We start from the raw sequence: 16,218 nt of genomic DNA on the forward strand, positions 1-16,218 counted from the left end.
TTGGGCTCCACTCCAGGCCACTTAAGTCAGAATACTGGGACCCAAGCAGAATATTTTTAAAAAGCTCCCCTGATGATTCTAATGAGAAACCAAGGCTGAGAACCACTGCCCTGTGCTATCTCTCCAGTCTTGTCTCTCTCCAACTTCATAAATCAAAGTAAAAGCACAGAAACAAATCATAAAGATTTAAATTCCTGGTGCCCACAATAAATCTCAAAGAAGACATTCCTATCTGCCCGACTCTAACATTTCTATAATTTCCTCTAAAAAGTAAACATAACATTTATCTCCTCTAAAATAAATCCCTGATTTAACATACTCAAAGTAGACCACAATTACTTCTTTTTAGAGCACTGCTCTTGTCACAAACTGTTTTATATAGCAATTAACTTACTACTTTTGTCATTTGTACCTCTATTTTCTCCTCTCTATACCCAAGGAGTTTGGCTTAACTTTTTTGTATTCCTCACACTTAAATTACAATTTACAAAGAATTTGTACATTCATCATCATATCACATAACAAAGTAGTCTGGGAGAGAATTACTAGCCCATTTTAGAGATGGTAACCCAGAGAAGTGTCTTGCCAAACGCACCTTTTGCACGAGGCTATGAGCAGTACAATACACACATGAGAGAGGTACCTCCCACCCACCTCCCCACTATTTTTACATAATCCATTACAGAAATCTATTATTGTTTACATTCTATCTATAGTTATAGAGAACATTTCTAAGGATAGATTTCCAAATGTTCAACAACTTAAGTACAGTTACAACTACAGATTTCCAGTTAAACAAAGATATAATACACACATATATACCTCTGCTCCCTCCCATGCTCCCACTGGAAAGACAGGAAAGAAGTACTAGAGAGGGCACTAAATAAGTCCACAAAGACAAAAAGACCAAGCGAGAAGATGATGACAAAATTTTTGAAGTTGGAGGGCAGGTAGAAGACTGTTAACTGACTTGTTCGCCCCCCCCATAAAAATTTCAAGGCTAAGCCAGTAAGGAGGAAAGCTCAAAGTATGTGTTGCAGTATTTTTCAAATTACACAGATAATAAGTCTAAAATAAAAATTATTTAAATGTAGCAGCTTTTTGCAATATTTTCTCAATTAACTAATATTAAAAACATACCAGGACTTCCTAGGTGGCACAGTGGTTGGGAGTCCACCTGCCAGTGAAGGGGACACAGGTTCGATCCCTGCTCCAGTAAGATCCCACGTGCCATGAGGCAACTAAGCCCGTACGCCACAACTATTGAGCCTGCACTCTAGAGCCCATGAGCCACAACTACTGAGCCTGTGCTGCAACTACTGAAGCCCACGCACCTAGAGCTCATGTTCCACAACAAGAGAAGCCACAATGAGAAGCCTGCGCACCACAACAAAGAGTCGCCCCCACTCACCACAACTAGAGAAAGCCCATGTGCAGCAATGAGGACCCAACGCAGCCAATGAATTAATTAATTAAAAAAAAGAATGACTTCACTGTCAGAAACAAACAAACAAACCTATCATAACAGGGCCCTACATTTTTTACCTTAAGCGGGAGCTCCCATACTTAAAAATATGGGAGCCATGGCCCAGGAGGACCAAGTCTAAGATCCTCAGGCTATTTCATCACTCCCTTCCTCATGCTTTGCACCCTAACACTAAACTGCTTATAACAAATATTACCTGCTTCATGCCTCTACTCTTACTCACGCTGTTCCCTCTACCTGGCTAACTCCATTTCTTTCAAGTCTCAGCTGAGGTGCCACTTCTTCTAGAAAGCTTTCCAAACTTGGGGGAAAACTGGACTTACAATTCATCTTATCCCCATATGGCAGACAAACACTTGTTGAACTATATAATTAAAAACACCAATACAAAAAGTAACATTTATTGAGTACTTATGGTGCATCAAGCAATGTCTATGTGTATCAGTTTACTTAATATCTTTCCAATAACCAAATGAGTTAGGTACTAATTATGAAGTGCAGAGAGAGGTTAAGCATCTTGCTTAAGTGCACAGCTAGTAAGTGATGAATCACAGACTGGAATTCAGTATGGCTCCGAAGCCAACATCCTTAATCACTAGACTAGACTTTCTCTATAAATGCCAACACCTTCCAAATCTGTATTCCCAAATCTTCAAGCGTCAACCCTGAATTTCCAAATGTCTTCTGGACATCTCCACTTGGATGTCCTTCAAGAACCTCAAAATTAACACAACTGAAATCACTACATCCCTCTTGCTCCTCAGCATCTGCCAACAAAAGCTACTCACCACACTTTCTTGTACTGCTATTCAGGTTAATTCATTCACCCAGTTACCCAAAGTGGAAACCTAAGTATGAGTAATTTTCACCTTGTCAATCCCTCTCATCCCCACATTCACCAAATTATGTTGTTCCTACCTCTCTAACTAACTTACATGCAGCTCTCATCACTTTTCACATCTGGGAATTAGCTTGGAATCTTTCTAAAAAACAAAGTTGATTCTGTCATAACCTACAATGGCTCCCTACCACTGACATCGAGTCTAAACTTCTTAGCAAAATATATTACGATCTTGTCTTTGCCAATTTCTCAGCTTCAACTCTAACCATTCAACCCCAACTCCTCTTCCCCCCAAAACTTTCCTGAATTTACCATGCTTTTAAAGACCAATATGTCTCTGCATAAGCAAGTACCTTGGCCTAAGATGATCATCCCTCCCACTATCTCATCTTCCCAAATCAATCATAAAGACAACATCCTTTGAGAAGCCTTCTCTATCCCCCTCAAGTTGAAGGAACTCCCTCTTCTATGCACTCAAAGGTCAAAATGTTGCCTTAATTATTTTGTGCCTCCATTACTAGCACATGTTCAAAACATGTGTAAATGAATACCAGTCAACCATCTCTTCACATCGCTGTGCTCTTGTAACAATTTCAAGTCCATACTCAATTAACTTATATACTTTTTACCTCTCCTGTAATACAAAATGACTGCTCTTATACTTATGTCTATTGGATTTCACTGGCCACATTTCCACATACCTGGAAAACTGGAAGAAAAAAATACTGCAATTTCAACAAAGTATCTATAGTAAAAACATCTACTACACCCAGCAAACTTTCAAATAGCCATTGCTACAACAAGAACACTTACAGAGCACATACTACATATACCAGGCACTATTTTATATGCTGAACATATATTATTTTAATTCTCATAACCACTTTGAGGTAGATAATACTTTTATGCTCACCTTACTGATGAACTTCAAGATCAAAGAGAACTACATATATACAATGGAATATTACTCAGCTGTAAAAAGCGATGAAACTGGGACATTTGTAGAGCCATGGATGGACCTAGAGATTGTCATACAGACTGAAGTGAGTCAGTTAATATCGTATATTAACACATATATGTGGACTATAGAAAAATGGTACAGATCAATTGGTTTACAAAGCAGAAATAGAGACACAGATGAGAAAACAAACATATGGACACCAAGTGGGAAAAGCAGGGAGGGTTGGGGGGAAATGAACTGGGAGATCGGGATACCAAATTGTACATTCTAAATATATGCAGTTTATTGTAAAAAAAAAAAAAAATGCATTTCATAAATGTGTATAAAAGGATGTAAAATCATTGAATGATGGAATAAACTTCCCAAAGCCTGAAAAAATAAAATAAAACAAAAATATAAAACAAACAAAAAGATCAAACAGAACCAAGACTAAAGCTCAAGTTATTTGGCTCCAGAGGCTGAGCTCCTATACTGCCTCACATTAATAAGTCTAAAACTACTAAAACAAAGACTAGGATAAATTCTTTCCTAGAGCAAAACCATCTTTGAGCATTGAATAGTTAGGAAAATGTGGGAGGTAAATGTAAAAATTTGGGTAGATATAGAGGATTCTTGAAAACACAGCAAAATATTTTTTAAGAATATTAATTCCGGACTTCCTAGGTAGCGCAGGGGTTGGGAATCTGCCTGCCAATGCAGGGGACACGGGTTTGATCCCTGGCCCAGGAAGATACTGCATGCCTCAGAGCAGCTAAACCTGTGCGCCACAATTATTGAGCCCACGCTCCAGAGCATGTGAGCCACAACTATTGAGCCCATGTGCCACAACTACTGAAGCCCACACGCCTAGAGCCGGTGCTCTGCAACAAGACAGGCCACCACAATGAAGAGCCCACGCAGCACAAGGAAGAGTGGCCCCTGCTCGCCGCAACTAGAGAAAGCCCGTGTGCAGCAATGAAGACCCAACACAGCCAATAAAATAAACAAATTTATTAAATATATATATTAATTCACTCAAATTATAGAAAAATGTTTTGCTGATAAAATGCCAAATCTTTGATATAAGATAGGTCGTCATGCAGCATTACTAAACTCAGTCAACTGAAACAACCAAAGTACACAGTCATAGCCCACAAAGATACTTGCTGAATTAAGTTTTTATAAGCAACTCAGATGCATCCAGAAGACAACTATCTTGTAGGGCTACTGAAAGTTTATAACTGAGACTAAGAAGGATTCACGTATCAAAATTGGGAAATAGGAAGTGATCTGTATCATTTACAATTTCCAAAACAGAGATCTACAGGAAGACGTTGCATTTTACCCTAATTAATGCATGCCTAATTCAGAAGTAGTAAGAAAAACATCTACCACCTCTAAAGAGGTGATAAATATGAGTTTCATCCATAAAATTCATTTCATGAGGACGATGCAAGCTAACCTAATTAGTTTTCTATATTCCAAGACTTGGAGGAGCAGGTAGCTCTGGGTTCTAAGTCTGAATAAGAAGCCATCATACCAGATAATCAATCAATCAATTAAAATTCACTCAATGTGAACTTCACTGCAACTGGAGTAGAGTACAATGACCTTTTTTTCTCATTTATGACCACTGTACAAACTTCTCAAGTCAAATCAAAGTCAATGTCTTAGAAAAGGAAAAAGGGAGATACTCATTTAAATATTTATATATATATAAAACTAGAATGTTTGTCTGAAAACACTGAGCAGCTCTGGAGTTTCCTCTTCTTCACTATGACAGATCTGTAACCCACTTCAGAAACTGAAGAGATGTGACTTACTCTTACACATATACTACAATATCCAGTGATTAATACCCATATATATCTTCATTTACTTATGTACATATACTGCATGAACAATCTGTATATATACAGAACTAGTAATATAACAGTCCTGACTTCATTCTGACATTTAGCCACACCAATACACTGAAAGATATTTATCCAAATATAGATAATATTTGTTACCAACATTTTTATTTCCATCTACACTTGAATGATATCTATCATCTGAATTATATAAACACTAAGGCAGTGAACATTTTTAAAAGTAACAGTGAGGGGACTTCCCAAGTGGCGCAGTGGTTAAGAATTAGCCTGCCAATGCAGGGGACACAGGTTCGACCCCTGGCCCAGGAAGATCCCACACGCCACAGAGCAACTAAGTCCATGCACCACAGCTACTGAGCCCACGTGCCAAGAGCCCATGCTCCGCAACAAGAGAAGCCACTGCAATGAGAAGCCAGCGCACCACAACAAAGAGTAGCCCCCACTCACCACAACTAGAGAAAGCCCGCGTGCAGCAAAAAAGATCCAATGCCACCAATAAATTAATTGAAAAAAAAAAAGTAACAGTGAGAGGCACGGCAATACTAAGCATTCATGTGGCTTAAGAGAATTAGCCTTCACTGTGTATCTAGTTATACATATGCCCAGCAGTGTTAGGCACTTCAAAAATGTTTAGCTCTTACATCTTCACAACCATCCTATTAAATATTAATCATAATTTACAAACGAGGAGGAAGCTGGAGTTCAGGAAGTTTAGATAGTAAGTGAGCTAAAATTCAAAATTCAGAACTACCTAAAACACAAAGCCCATTCTCTCTCCACATGTCCTCAAAAAAGCTTAGTTAAAAATATATATATATACAGAAAAAGGAAAAGAAGGAAGGACGGAGAGAGAGAGAGAGAGAGAGAAAGAAAGGAAAAGAAAGAAAGAAAAGAAAAGAAAAGAAAAGAAAAGAAAAGAAAAGAAAAGAAAAGAAAAGAAAAGAAAGAAAGAAAGAAAGAAAGAAAGAGAAAGAAAGAAAGAAAGAAAGAAAGAGAAAAGGGAAGGAGGGAGGGAGGAAGGAAGGAAGAAAGAGAAAGGAGGGAGGGGGGAAGGAAGGAAGAAAACATATATATAATGTACTACACTTTTAGGGGAGAAGTGGCTCTAGCTCAGGAAGCAAGAGAAAAAACCACTACCAGTAATTAAATAAATAAGAAAATACTGGTACTTCCCTGGTGATTCAGTGGTTAAAAATCTGCCTTCCAATAGAGACACAAATGTAGAGAACAAACATATGGACACCAAGTGGGGAAAACAGGGGGGGTTAGGGTGGGATGAATTGGGAGATTGGGATTGCCATATATACATTACTAATAAGAAAAAATATCAAATTGTACACTTTAAATATATGCAGTTTACTGTATGTTAACTGTATCTCAATAAAAGTTCTTAAAGAAAAAAAAACAAAATCTGCCTTCCAATGCAGGGGGTATGGATTCAATCCCTGGTCAGGGAGCTAAGATCCCGCATGCTGTGGGGCAACTAGGCCCATATGCCACAACTACTGAGCCCACATGCTCTGGAGCCCATGCCACAACCAGAGAGCCCATGCACTGCAACTACAGAGCCCACACACCACAACTAGAGAGAAGCCTGCATGCCGCAGCAGAAGATCCTGCATGCCACAACTAAGACCTGATGCAGCCAAATAAATAAATAAGTAAAAATACCGAACAAATTAACAATACCTTATCCCTACACTGAAGCAAAAACTAAATGGATTCTGCAAGATTGTGAAAAGTGGTAAATCAGAAAGAATTCCTAACAAGTTCAAATTTGGCGTTAGGTTCAAAAGACAACAGAATATCAAAATGGTTTAAGTAAAAAAAAGAGATTTACTAATAAAGAACTTGTCTTGAACAGTAAACACACTATTCTAAGCACTGTACATGTATTAACACTTAATCCTCACAATTAATACAATTATCACCCCCATTCTGCAAACTGGGAAACTGGAAAAGAAATGCTAAGTAATTCAACGTTATACAGTTCAGGGAGGAAAGAAAACAAAACAGAAACTAGGATCTTAACTCAAAATCTTGTTCCTTCCTGTTAAGCTAAATGGAAATAACAAACAATAGTTAGACAGAGGGACACATCTAGTAATATAAACAATACGGTCAAGAGGTGTATATAGTGCTATTTTGATTTTTAAAACCCAAAGTCCACAAATAGCAAATGAAAACATGTTCAACATCATATGTCATCAGGGAATTACAAATTAAAACAATGAGATACCACTGCACACCTATTAGAATGGCAACAATCCAAAACATTAACATCAAATACTGATGAGGATGTGAAGCAACAGGAACTCTCATTCACTGCTGATGGGAATGCAAAATGGCACAGCCACTTTAGAAGACAGTTGGCAGTTTCTTACAAAACTAAACATACTCCTGGGACTTCCCTGGCAGTCCAGCGGTTAAGACTCCAAGCTTCCAATGCAGGGGGCGTGAGTTCAATCCCTGGTCGGGGAACTAAGATCCCACATGCCTCGCAGTGCAGCCAAAAAATTTAAAAAATAAAAAATTTTTTTTTAAAACTAAACATACTCCTGCCATAAGATCCAGCAGTCATACTCCTTGGTACCTGTATTTACCCAAATGAACTGAAAACTTACGTCCACACAAAAACCTAGACATGGATATTTATAGCAGCTTTATTCATAACTGCCACAACCTGGAAGCAACCAAGATGTCCTTCAGTAGGTGCATGGATGAATAAACTGTGGTACATCCAGACAATGGAATATATTATTCAATGTTAAGAAGAAATAAGCTATCAAGACACGGAAAGATATGAAGGAAACTTAAATGCATATTACTAAGTGAAAGAAGCCATACTGAAAAGGCTACATACTGTATGATTCCAACTATATGACATTCTAGAAAAGACATAACTATGGGAGACAGTAAAATGATCAGTAGTTGCCAGGGGGCAGAAGAGAGAGTGGGGTGAACAGGCAGAGTAAGAGGATTTCAACGAAACTATATTTTACAATACGTCCTATACAGTGAGAACCTATAGAATGTACAATACCAAGGGTGAACCCTAACATAAACTATGGACTTTGGGTGATAATGATGTGTTAATGCAAGTTCACTGATTGTAACGAAAATACCAATGTGGTGTCAGATGTTGATGGGGGGTGGGGGTGGTAAATATAAGAACTCTGTACTTTCTGCTCAATTTTACTACGAATCTAAAACGGCTCTAAAAAAAACAGTCCATTTGAGAAAGAAAGAAAAAAAAAAAACCCAAAGCCAAAGAAAGTGTGTTTACTTAGCAGTTAATATGTAAAGAAGCATCCATTTAACATACTCATTAGTATACACACACCAAATCAAAAATATTTATTAATGTATTACACTAGGCATCCTGGGGAGGGGATATAAATAAGTAGACAAGGCTCCTTCCCACAAGCAGTTTGAAATATAGTTAAACAGACATCATATATGCACAAAAAACTAAATAAAATGGAATTTAAATAGTTCAAGACAGAAAACATACCACAAACAGTGTAGTTGCCAAATTACTAAAATAGGCAGTAACAGGACAATATGTGCTTAGGGGTTCAGTAGATCACTTCAGGCTAAAAGAATCAGGAAGTCAAAAATATGCTCTAGGTCTTGAAAAATGGGTAAGATTTGTCTGATTTTCTGGAGGGAATTGGTAAATACCAAGAAAGAGTAAAACTACTGGAGTTGGGAAAGAAAATTAAATGAACCAGTTTCACAAAATAAAATAGGGAGACAAGACTAGAAAGACTGGTAGAGGCCAGATCATGGAGGTCACTGAATGCCAGGCCAAAGAATCAGCACAGAGACTCAGAAATCTTAACTCTTAAACACTAACAGGGAGCAAATACTTGCCTAACCTAAGTATATACTGATGACTCCTAATCTAAAGGAAGCGCGTTTATAAACATTTTTTGTGAGATACAGATAATCTGAACATGTACAGTAGTCAACAACTGTGGTTAAAAATTCACCATCTTTGCCATCCAAGTGAATATATATGCACACAAGTCCTGCTCCCATTTTTCGATTTCCCATCCATACCAATAGGCTACCCATAACTCCACAAAATGAACACATCCATAAGACTACTCTATCACCCAATAAAACTCTATATCCTCTTAAACCACTTATATCACCACTCTTTATCTCCTTAAACAACGATGCCTTTCCTCTAGGGTAGAAAAGAAGGTAGCTCACTGCCCATGAACTGGAAAGGGGGGGTCAAGTTAGGGCCATGGTCACTACTGGCACCTTCTCCCCATTCTATTTTTAGGACTGTCACCCTCTATTCATCATTAAAAGCAAACCTACTAAGTACCTAGATATTCCAGGCAAAACGTAGAATGCAGCATTCCTTCCCCAATCATCTTAAAATGACACACAAAGGACCCTATACAACCTCTGGTAATCATTGTTAATAAACTGCACGTCTCACATATGAAAACATTTCAGAATTTGTCCATTGTTACTTACAGACTTTTTTTGTAATCCTTTTATTTTGTTTGCCATAAACTCTTCTACGTAATTTTAATCACATACTACTCAATTCTCAATACATGGCCATGCACCATTGTATCCAACCCCATACTTTCTAATTAAATGTTCCAACAAACCTCAACTAAGGTATTTCAAATCAGTGCTATAGCTTATGCATCTACCTTTACACTTACATTAGGTCCCTAAAGCCCTCCCCTTTAGTAATATACCATTAGAGTGACTGTTTTCTTCCCTTTCATCAACAGGCACATTCATATATGTCCAATTTCCCCAATGATTTATAACTAACTCTGGCACATACAATCTTTCTGAAACATGACCTCCAGACATAAAAACACCCTGTGAGAGTCCTCTTTCTATTGAAAATATTTTAAGACTTTTGCCAATATGGCTTTTTATAGAAATACAAATACATATACTACAACACTACTTATTCAAAGTTTAAAATCATGAAAAACAGTAACAGATACTGTTTAAAGACAAAGGTATATACTAAAAAGCATAAGACACGTAAAAAATGATAAAACCAAATTAAGGACAATGCTCATGGGGGAGGGAGAGTTGAAGGAATGCAATCCAGGAGGGACACAGAAGACTTTATTTGTAATGTTTTATTTTTTTTAACCAAGTCGGGAATACATGGTTGTCTGTCATAATTGTTCTTTACACCTTTTCGTATGTGAAACATATTTGAGTTTAAGAAGAAAGAAATCCAACTATTATTGAGAAGCACCTTCTCATACAGAGTGACAAGCTGTTATGTCCAAGTTGCTACATCTGACACACCATTCCTGTGCTTCACCTAAGCCAAGAAAAGAAAAATTACAAGGCTACCACAGAAACTTTCTCTTAAACATATTTTAGATGTACTCCAGGTTTATTTTCTATAGCTATACACAATTCATTTCTCTCACAACGCTCACATCAACACAAATTAAATCCTTTAACTTTGTATCTCTCTAAATTCCCATTTACTCTTAAGTGCCTCAAAGAGCAAATCAGAATAACTACCTTTCCTTATTTGCCTCTGTTAAAATGCAAGTGAATGGGTAAGATCACATAACTACCTTCACTTGGCTAAATGCGACAGTCATACACATTACATCTTTGTGCACGAGTCTAACTCACTTGTATACTAACTTTTCAATCTCAATTTGCAATATCTAAATTAAGCCACTCATTCACCCACAAATGAAATGTCATCTCAGCCAAACATAACCTGTCCAGGGCAATTCCAAAACACTCCACTCCAGCCCACCGAGCCCTTCACCTCATGCATACTTAAAGTTCCGTCCCTGGACCAAGGTTTACACCAGCCAGCACTGCCCTCCTCCTCTGGTGAGCCTCATACATGCCTCCGTATCCCAACTTTCAGCTCGCAGAGGTAAACGCAGAAGAGAGGACCAGAAGTTTCATCTCACTAGGAACCCAAAAGAACCTACTGCTCATACATCGCAGGTGCTGAGTTTCTCGTCCCTGGGGAGTAGAAGGTGGAAGCCCCGAGCTAGGGGACAAGAGCTAGTCTTCCATGGCGTCCGCGCGAGTCCTAAAGTAGTCGACAGAACAGTTCAGGCAGCTGGCCCGCCTACTTCCCTCCCCGCCCCCACTCCAGGCCCTCCCCACCCCCACCGCGGGCGCGAAGCCTGCTGTACACCCCAGCACCTGCGGGTCGCAGGAACAGACACGGAGCCACTTCTCTCCACAGAGGTGAGGGCTTGGATGCCGGCTGGGACGCTCGCCTCCAGCCACCGGCCTCTCACGTCGGGACCAACCCTGCGACCCTTTCGCTTTCTGATCTAACAGAAGGCAAGACGGACACCCTCTCCAGGACCCAGCTGGCGACCTGGGCTTCTCCGGTGCCGAGCTCCTAGACCTCCTCACTTCTCCCAAAGGACCAACCCACAGCGGACGCGCAAAGCCCGAAAGGCAACTCCCACCACTCCCCGCTTCGCCGTCTTTCCCTCCCAGCTGCAGCCGCTGAAAAAGCCAAATCCCAAGGTCCTTCTTCATCAGCTTCCGGGCCTCTCTTCACAGCCAGGCCTGAGCCCCCAGCCCTGCCCTCCGCCAGCCGCTCCCGTCACGCCGCTTCCCTCCTCCGGTGGCCAAGCCCCGGGGCTGGGCGGCTTCCTTCCCCAGCATCCCGGGACCAGGCTCCTCCCGCGGCGGGCCCGGCCCCCGCCCGGCGTGCGGCACACTCACCGCTGAGCGCCGAGGCCTGCAGGGTGGCCCCCGAGGTGCCGTCGATGACTTTGATGGTCCCGCGACTGGTGACGGCCAGGATGGCGTTGAGAGCCGGGTGATAGGAGAGGCTGTGCAGCCCGTCGGCGTCGCAGCGCAGGCAGCCGTCCCGTAGCACTAGCCACTCGGAGACCCCGGCCGCTCCCGCCCCCGCCGCCGCCGAGGAGCAGCCCGGGCCCGAGGCCGCCGCAGCCGCAGCCGCCATCTTCCGGCCTGCGCTCAGCACAATCACACTGGGAAGCGGCTCAGTGACAGTCCCGGGAGGCGCAGCACCGCCGCCAGTCACCATCCGGGGCCAGGGGGCAAGCGGAGCGCGTTAGCCGGAAGTGAAGTCAGGCGCCGGCACGCACGCGGGACGTCGGCCGCGCGCCCGGAGGGCCCAAGCTCAGAAGGAGGCTGGCGGGGGAGGGGGAGGGGGAGAGGGAGGCGGGACCCGGGTGGGAGTGGGAGGTGGGCGGGCGGAGCATGCGCGGGAGGGCGAGCGCCTGCCACGCGCCTCGGGTCCAGCCAGCTCCGCGTCCGCAACGTCCCAGTTTTTTTTTTTTTTTTTCCCCGAGCCCGGGGAGTGGCCGCTGCCTGGGCTCCGCCTAGCTCCCCTGCTCAGGGCCCAGGCGGGGTGCGTGGGTGGAGAATGGGGGGGTTGGGACGTGTATTTCCGCTAGGCGAGGACCCCGGCCGGTCCGACCTGGCTGGACGCCTTGAGGCCCCTTGCTGCGGTTCCAGCTGCTGCTCCCGGACCGTTCCCAGCACGCGCGGTGCAGCTGTTTGGCTATGGCCCAAAGGAGACCTCAAATCTGGGCCTCGGCTCAGCAGTCTGAAAAACCTCTAGTCTGGATTTGGGAGAAACCGAGCGACTTCCCCAAGCCCACGCGTATTGCAGCGCCACCCCCCTCCACCCCCAAATCTTTTTGTTGAACAGAAGTGCGAGATACGAGGTGCCGGAAGCATATAATTAAGCTTAGTTTCTTTATCCACATTCCAAAGGCGAATTGTTGATAGGTGTGTGGGGGTGTTGAGAAGGGGCTGTAGTCAAATAAATTTACAAATCCCCCTCTGGAGCATAACAATGTTTTGGGGTTTTTTTACTTTTTATTTCAGAATAATTATTATTCACAGTTAGTTGCAAATATACTACAGATTTATGTGGTCTGTCTCCCCAAAACTCGTAACCGCTAACTGTGAGAACAACATTGGACAAATCCAAATTGAAGGTCATCCTGTAAAATACCTGACCAAAACCCCTCATAGAACAAAGAGATCCAACTTACCCAGATTCCCCTAACAGTTACATAATTTAAGTACAATATCAAAAGCAGGGATTTGACATACTATGTGTGTATGATTTTATGTCATTTTATCACGTGTAGGTTCACGCAGCACAATCAAGGACTGTTCTGTGTATTGGGGAATCGTTAAATTATCTCAGAAAGCCTACTTTCCTCTTCCTTAAAGCCTGATTAATCAAAGTGCTATTGGGAGGATTAAGAATCACTTGTAAAATGTGTAGAATAGGATCTGACATATAGTAGGTGCTCGATAAAAGTCATGAATGTTAATTACCTTCCCACATTCCTGCAGACTTCCTTCAGGAAATCTTCATGAATTATCCCAACTACATCTTAAACCTGTTTATTCATGTGCAAAGTTGTATTTATATAATTTATATATTCTTTGCATTTTAGAATGGCAAATATGCCATTTTTATCTGATGTTGGGAGGCAACACATAATAAAAGTGGGAAAAATACCCAAGAATTAAAGTCTAAATGAATATCTGATTTTGAGTCACTGTGGCTTCATTCATCTATGAATTTGGGCAAATCACTCATACATTCTGAGAATGTTCCATCGAGAGTCAAATGGAGATGATCAAATTATTTTCACTACTTTGGTTTGTTACTTAAGTCTTTGTGAAAGTACATGTAAACTGTAATAATGGAAACACAGGGAGGTTAAATGACTTGTCCAAGGTCTCACAGCTTGTGAGGAGGGGTATAACAGCAAACTAGTTTGAACTCAGAGAGTTTGACTTCAAAACCCATACTCCAGACTTGTCTCCTGCTCAAAACTTCACTGTCTTGAGGTACATAAAGGAGTGCACATAATCAAATCTAAATGGAACTGGGGGTATCCTTCCAACAGTTTTTTAAATCAGAGGACCCAAGCTGAAACTATAAAAACTGCCATTTCAAAGATTTTTTTCTCTCAAGACCCATTTAGGCCAAACTTTTCCATTAATTTGAAAGGTTCCCCTGAATAGGCCTCTAATGCAAATCAAGACCCTCATCTTGTTGGTAGGGAAAACAAACTTATAACCTGAATACTAAATTTAAACTTAGTGTACTTTAATGTTATACTATATTGAAAAGAATAAAAGGCATAGTTTTTTCTGCTGTTAGACTATGTTACATTTTTTTGGTTGGGACAAAAAAATATATAGATTTCTTTCTGTGAATTTAGATTTCTTTCACCTGTAAACTAGCTTTCTCCAAAGCTCATTATCCAGAAGATGTCCTGAAATATAACACTTTCATAATTGAAAAAATTTGGGAAGGAACTCTCCCTATATTTTTCCTCTTGGGAGATTTATCATACATATTAGCATATCAAAAGCTCTGAGACCTCCTATAACAAAGAATACAGTTTAACCTCCTTTTATCAAAATTTCAAAAACTCATGTAACCATTATACCCTGCAAAACCATTGTTTCAAAAAGCAGTCTTTAGGGTAACCTGTTGCTTGTTTTTTTGAGTGTGTATTTTTGTCTGAGCACTGGCTGAGCCCTTCAGATTGCAGTGAGGTATTTCAGGACCCAGGGTAAGATTCCTGGAATTGATCATGAAAATGAAACTAGGCAAGACTGGGTGAAGTTTAGCATCAGCTGTGTTGTTAATGTCTTTCTGCTCATGGAGTTGAAAGCAAATACTCCTGACATTAAAAATGTACTAATTTTCATGGCTATTCTATTTTGAAGTGATAGCCTTTTGAGGAACCTCCAGCCCAACCATTTTGGGCATAGGTGGTGATCACCTAAGGAAGTAGAAATTCTTACAATCATTCTGGAAAGAGGAATTTGCTGCAATCAGAAATGCGGACCCAGGGTTTCCTAGGTGGCGCAGTGGTTAAGAATCTGCCTGCCAGTGCAGAGGACACGGGTTTGATCTCTGCTCCAGGAATATCCCACATGCCGTGGAGCAACTAAGCTCGTATGCCCAAAAAAAAAAGAAAAGAAATACAGACCCAGGCTTCCTAGGTGGCCCAGTGGTTGAGAATCCGCCTGCCAATGCAGGGAACACGGGTTTGATCCCTGCTCCAGGACGATCCCACATGCTGCGGAGCAACTAAGCCCCTGCGCCACAACTACTGAGCCTGCACTTTAGAGCCTGTGAGCCACAACTATTGAGCCCATGGCTGCAACTACTGATGCCCATGTGCCTAGAGCCCGTGCTCTGCAACAAGAGAAGCCACGGCAATGAGGAGCCTGCGCACCACAACGAAGAGTAAGCCCCACTCGCTGCAACTAAAAAGAAAGCCCACACACAGCAAAAAAGACCCAACACAGCCAATTAAATAAATAAATAAATAGAAATGTGGACTCAAAAACCAGGCCTTATTGATACAGAAAAAGCATTTGATAAAAATCCAACATCCATTCAGAGGAAAAAATAAGCCTTTCAGCAAACTAAAAATAAAGGGAAATTTCCCCAACTTGGAAAAAAAAAGACATCCACAAAAAACCTACAGCTAACAGCATACTTAACAGTAAAATACTGACTGCTTTCCCTCCAAAATCAGGGACAAGTCAAGGACATCCACTCTTTTTTTTTTTTTTTTTTTTTTATTATTATTATTTTATTTTATTTTTTTTTGGGGGGTACACCAGGTTCAATCAACTGTTTTTATACACATATCCCCATATTCCCTCCCTTCCTTGACGCCCCCCCATCCACTCTTAATGGTCCTTTTTAACACAGTACTAGAACTTAATGGAAGTCACTGCAACAAGGCAAGAAAAAGAAATAAAAGGCAGAGAAAGAGAAAGCAGAGTTTCTAACCCCCATCTGTCCCCCCTTTTCCTTGTGCAGCCACTGGTGATGGGGACCCAGGCTGTTGTGGGAGGAATAGAGGCTGAGGTCTAAAGGAGAAAAGCTTCCCCAGAACTACAAAATGATGATTGGCAGAGGAATAAGCAGAGGCTTTAGCTGAGTGGAGACCTGTCTGAAGCCAGGAATACAGAGAGAGGTAAAACTGATTCTGGAGCTTACAGAGCAAACACTGTCCCTGAAGATTCCTGGGTTAGTACTAGAGGGAGTCTAAAT

The 16,218-nt window shown here is 41.3% G+C and overlaps 1 protein-coding gene and 1 long non-coding RNA gene across 11 annotated transcripts in view; both read right to left on the reverse strand.

Annotated features, from left to right (window-relative positions):
• The window catches only part of BIRC6 (baculoviral IAP repeat containing 6), a 230,619-nt gene extending 218,354 nt beyond the window's left edge, over nucleotides 1–12,265 (reverse strand). For all 10 annotated transcript variants that reach the window (XR_009054583.1, XM_057740742.1, XM_057740738.1 and 7 more), the window contains exon 1: nucleotides 11,862–12,265. Coding sequence is in view for 9 of the 10 variants with exons in the window: in XM_057740742.1 (XP_057596725.1) it covers nucleotides 11,862–12,189 (328 nt within the window). In the remaining variant the exon portion in view is untranslated. The remainder of the gene's footprint in view (nucleotides 1–11,861) is intronic.
• LOC130856445 (uncharacterized) lies at nucleotides 10,434–11,854 on the reverse strand. The gene is made up of 3 exons (XR_009054584.1): nucleotides 11,325–11,854; nucleotides 11,105–11,208; nucleotides 10,434–10,464 (listed from the first exon to the last, which is right to left on the reverse strand). It is a non-coding gene; the product is annotated as an uncharacterized LOC130856445 (long non-coding RNA).
• Nucleotides 12,266–16,218: the final 3,953 nt, after the last annotated feature.

The sequence above is a fragment of the Hippopotamus amphibius genome, chromosome 7, assembly GCF_030028045.1.
Source record: "Hippopotamus amphibius kiboko isolate mHipAmp2 chromosome 7, mHipAmp2.hap2, whole genome shotgun sequence".
Taxonomy (NCBI): domain Eukaryota; kingdom Metazoa; phylum Chordata; class Mammalia; order Artiodactyla; family Hippopotamidae; genus Hippopotamus; species Hippopotamus amphibius.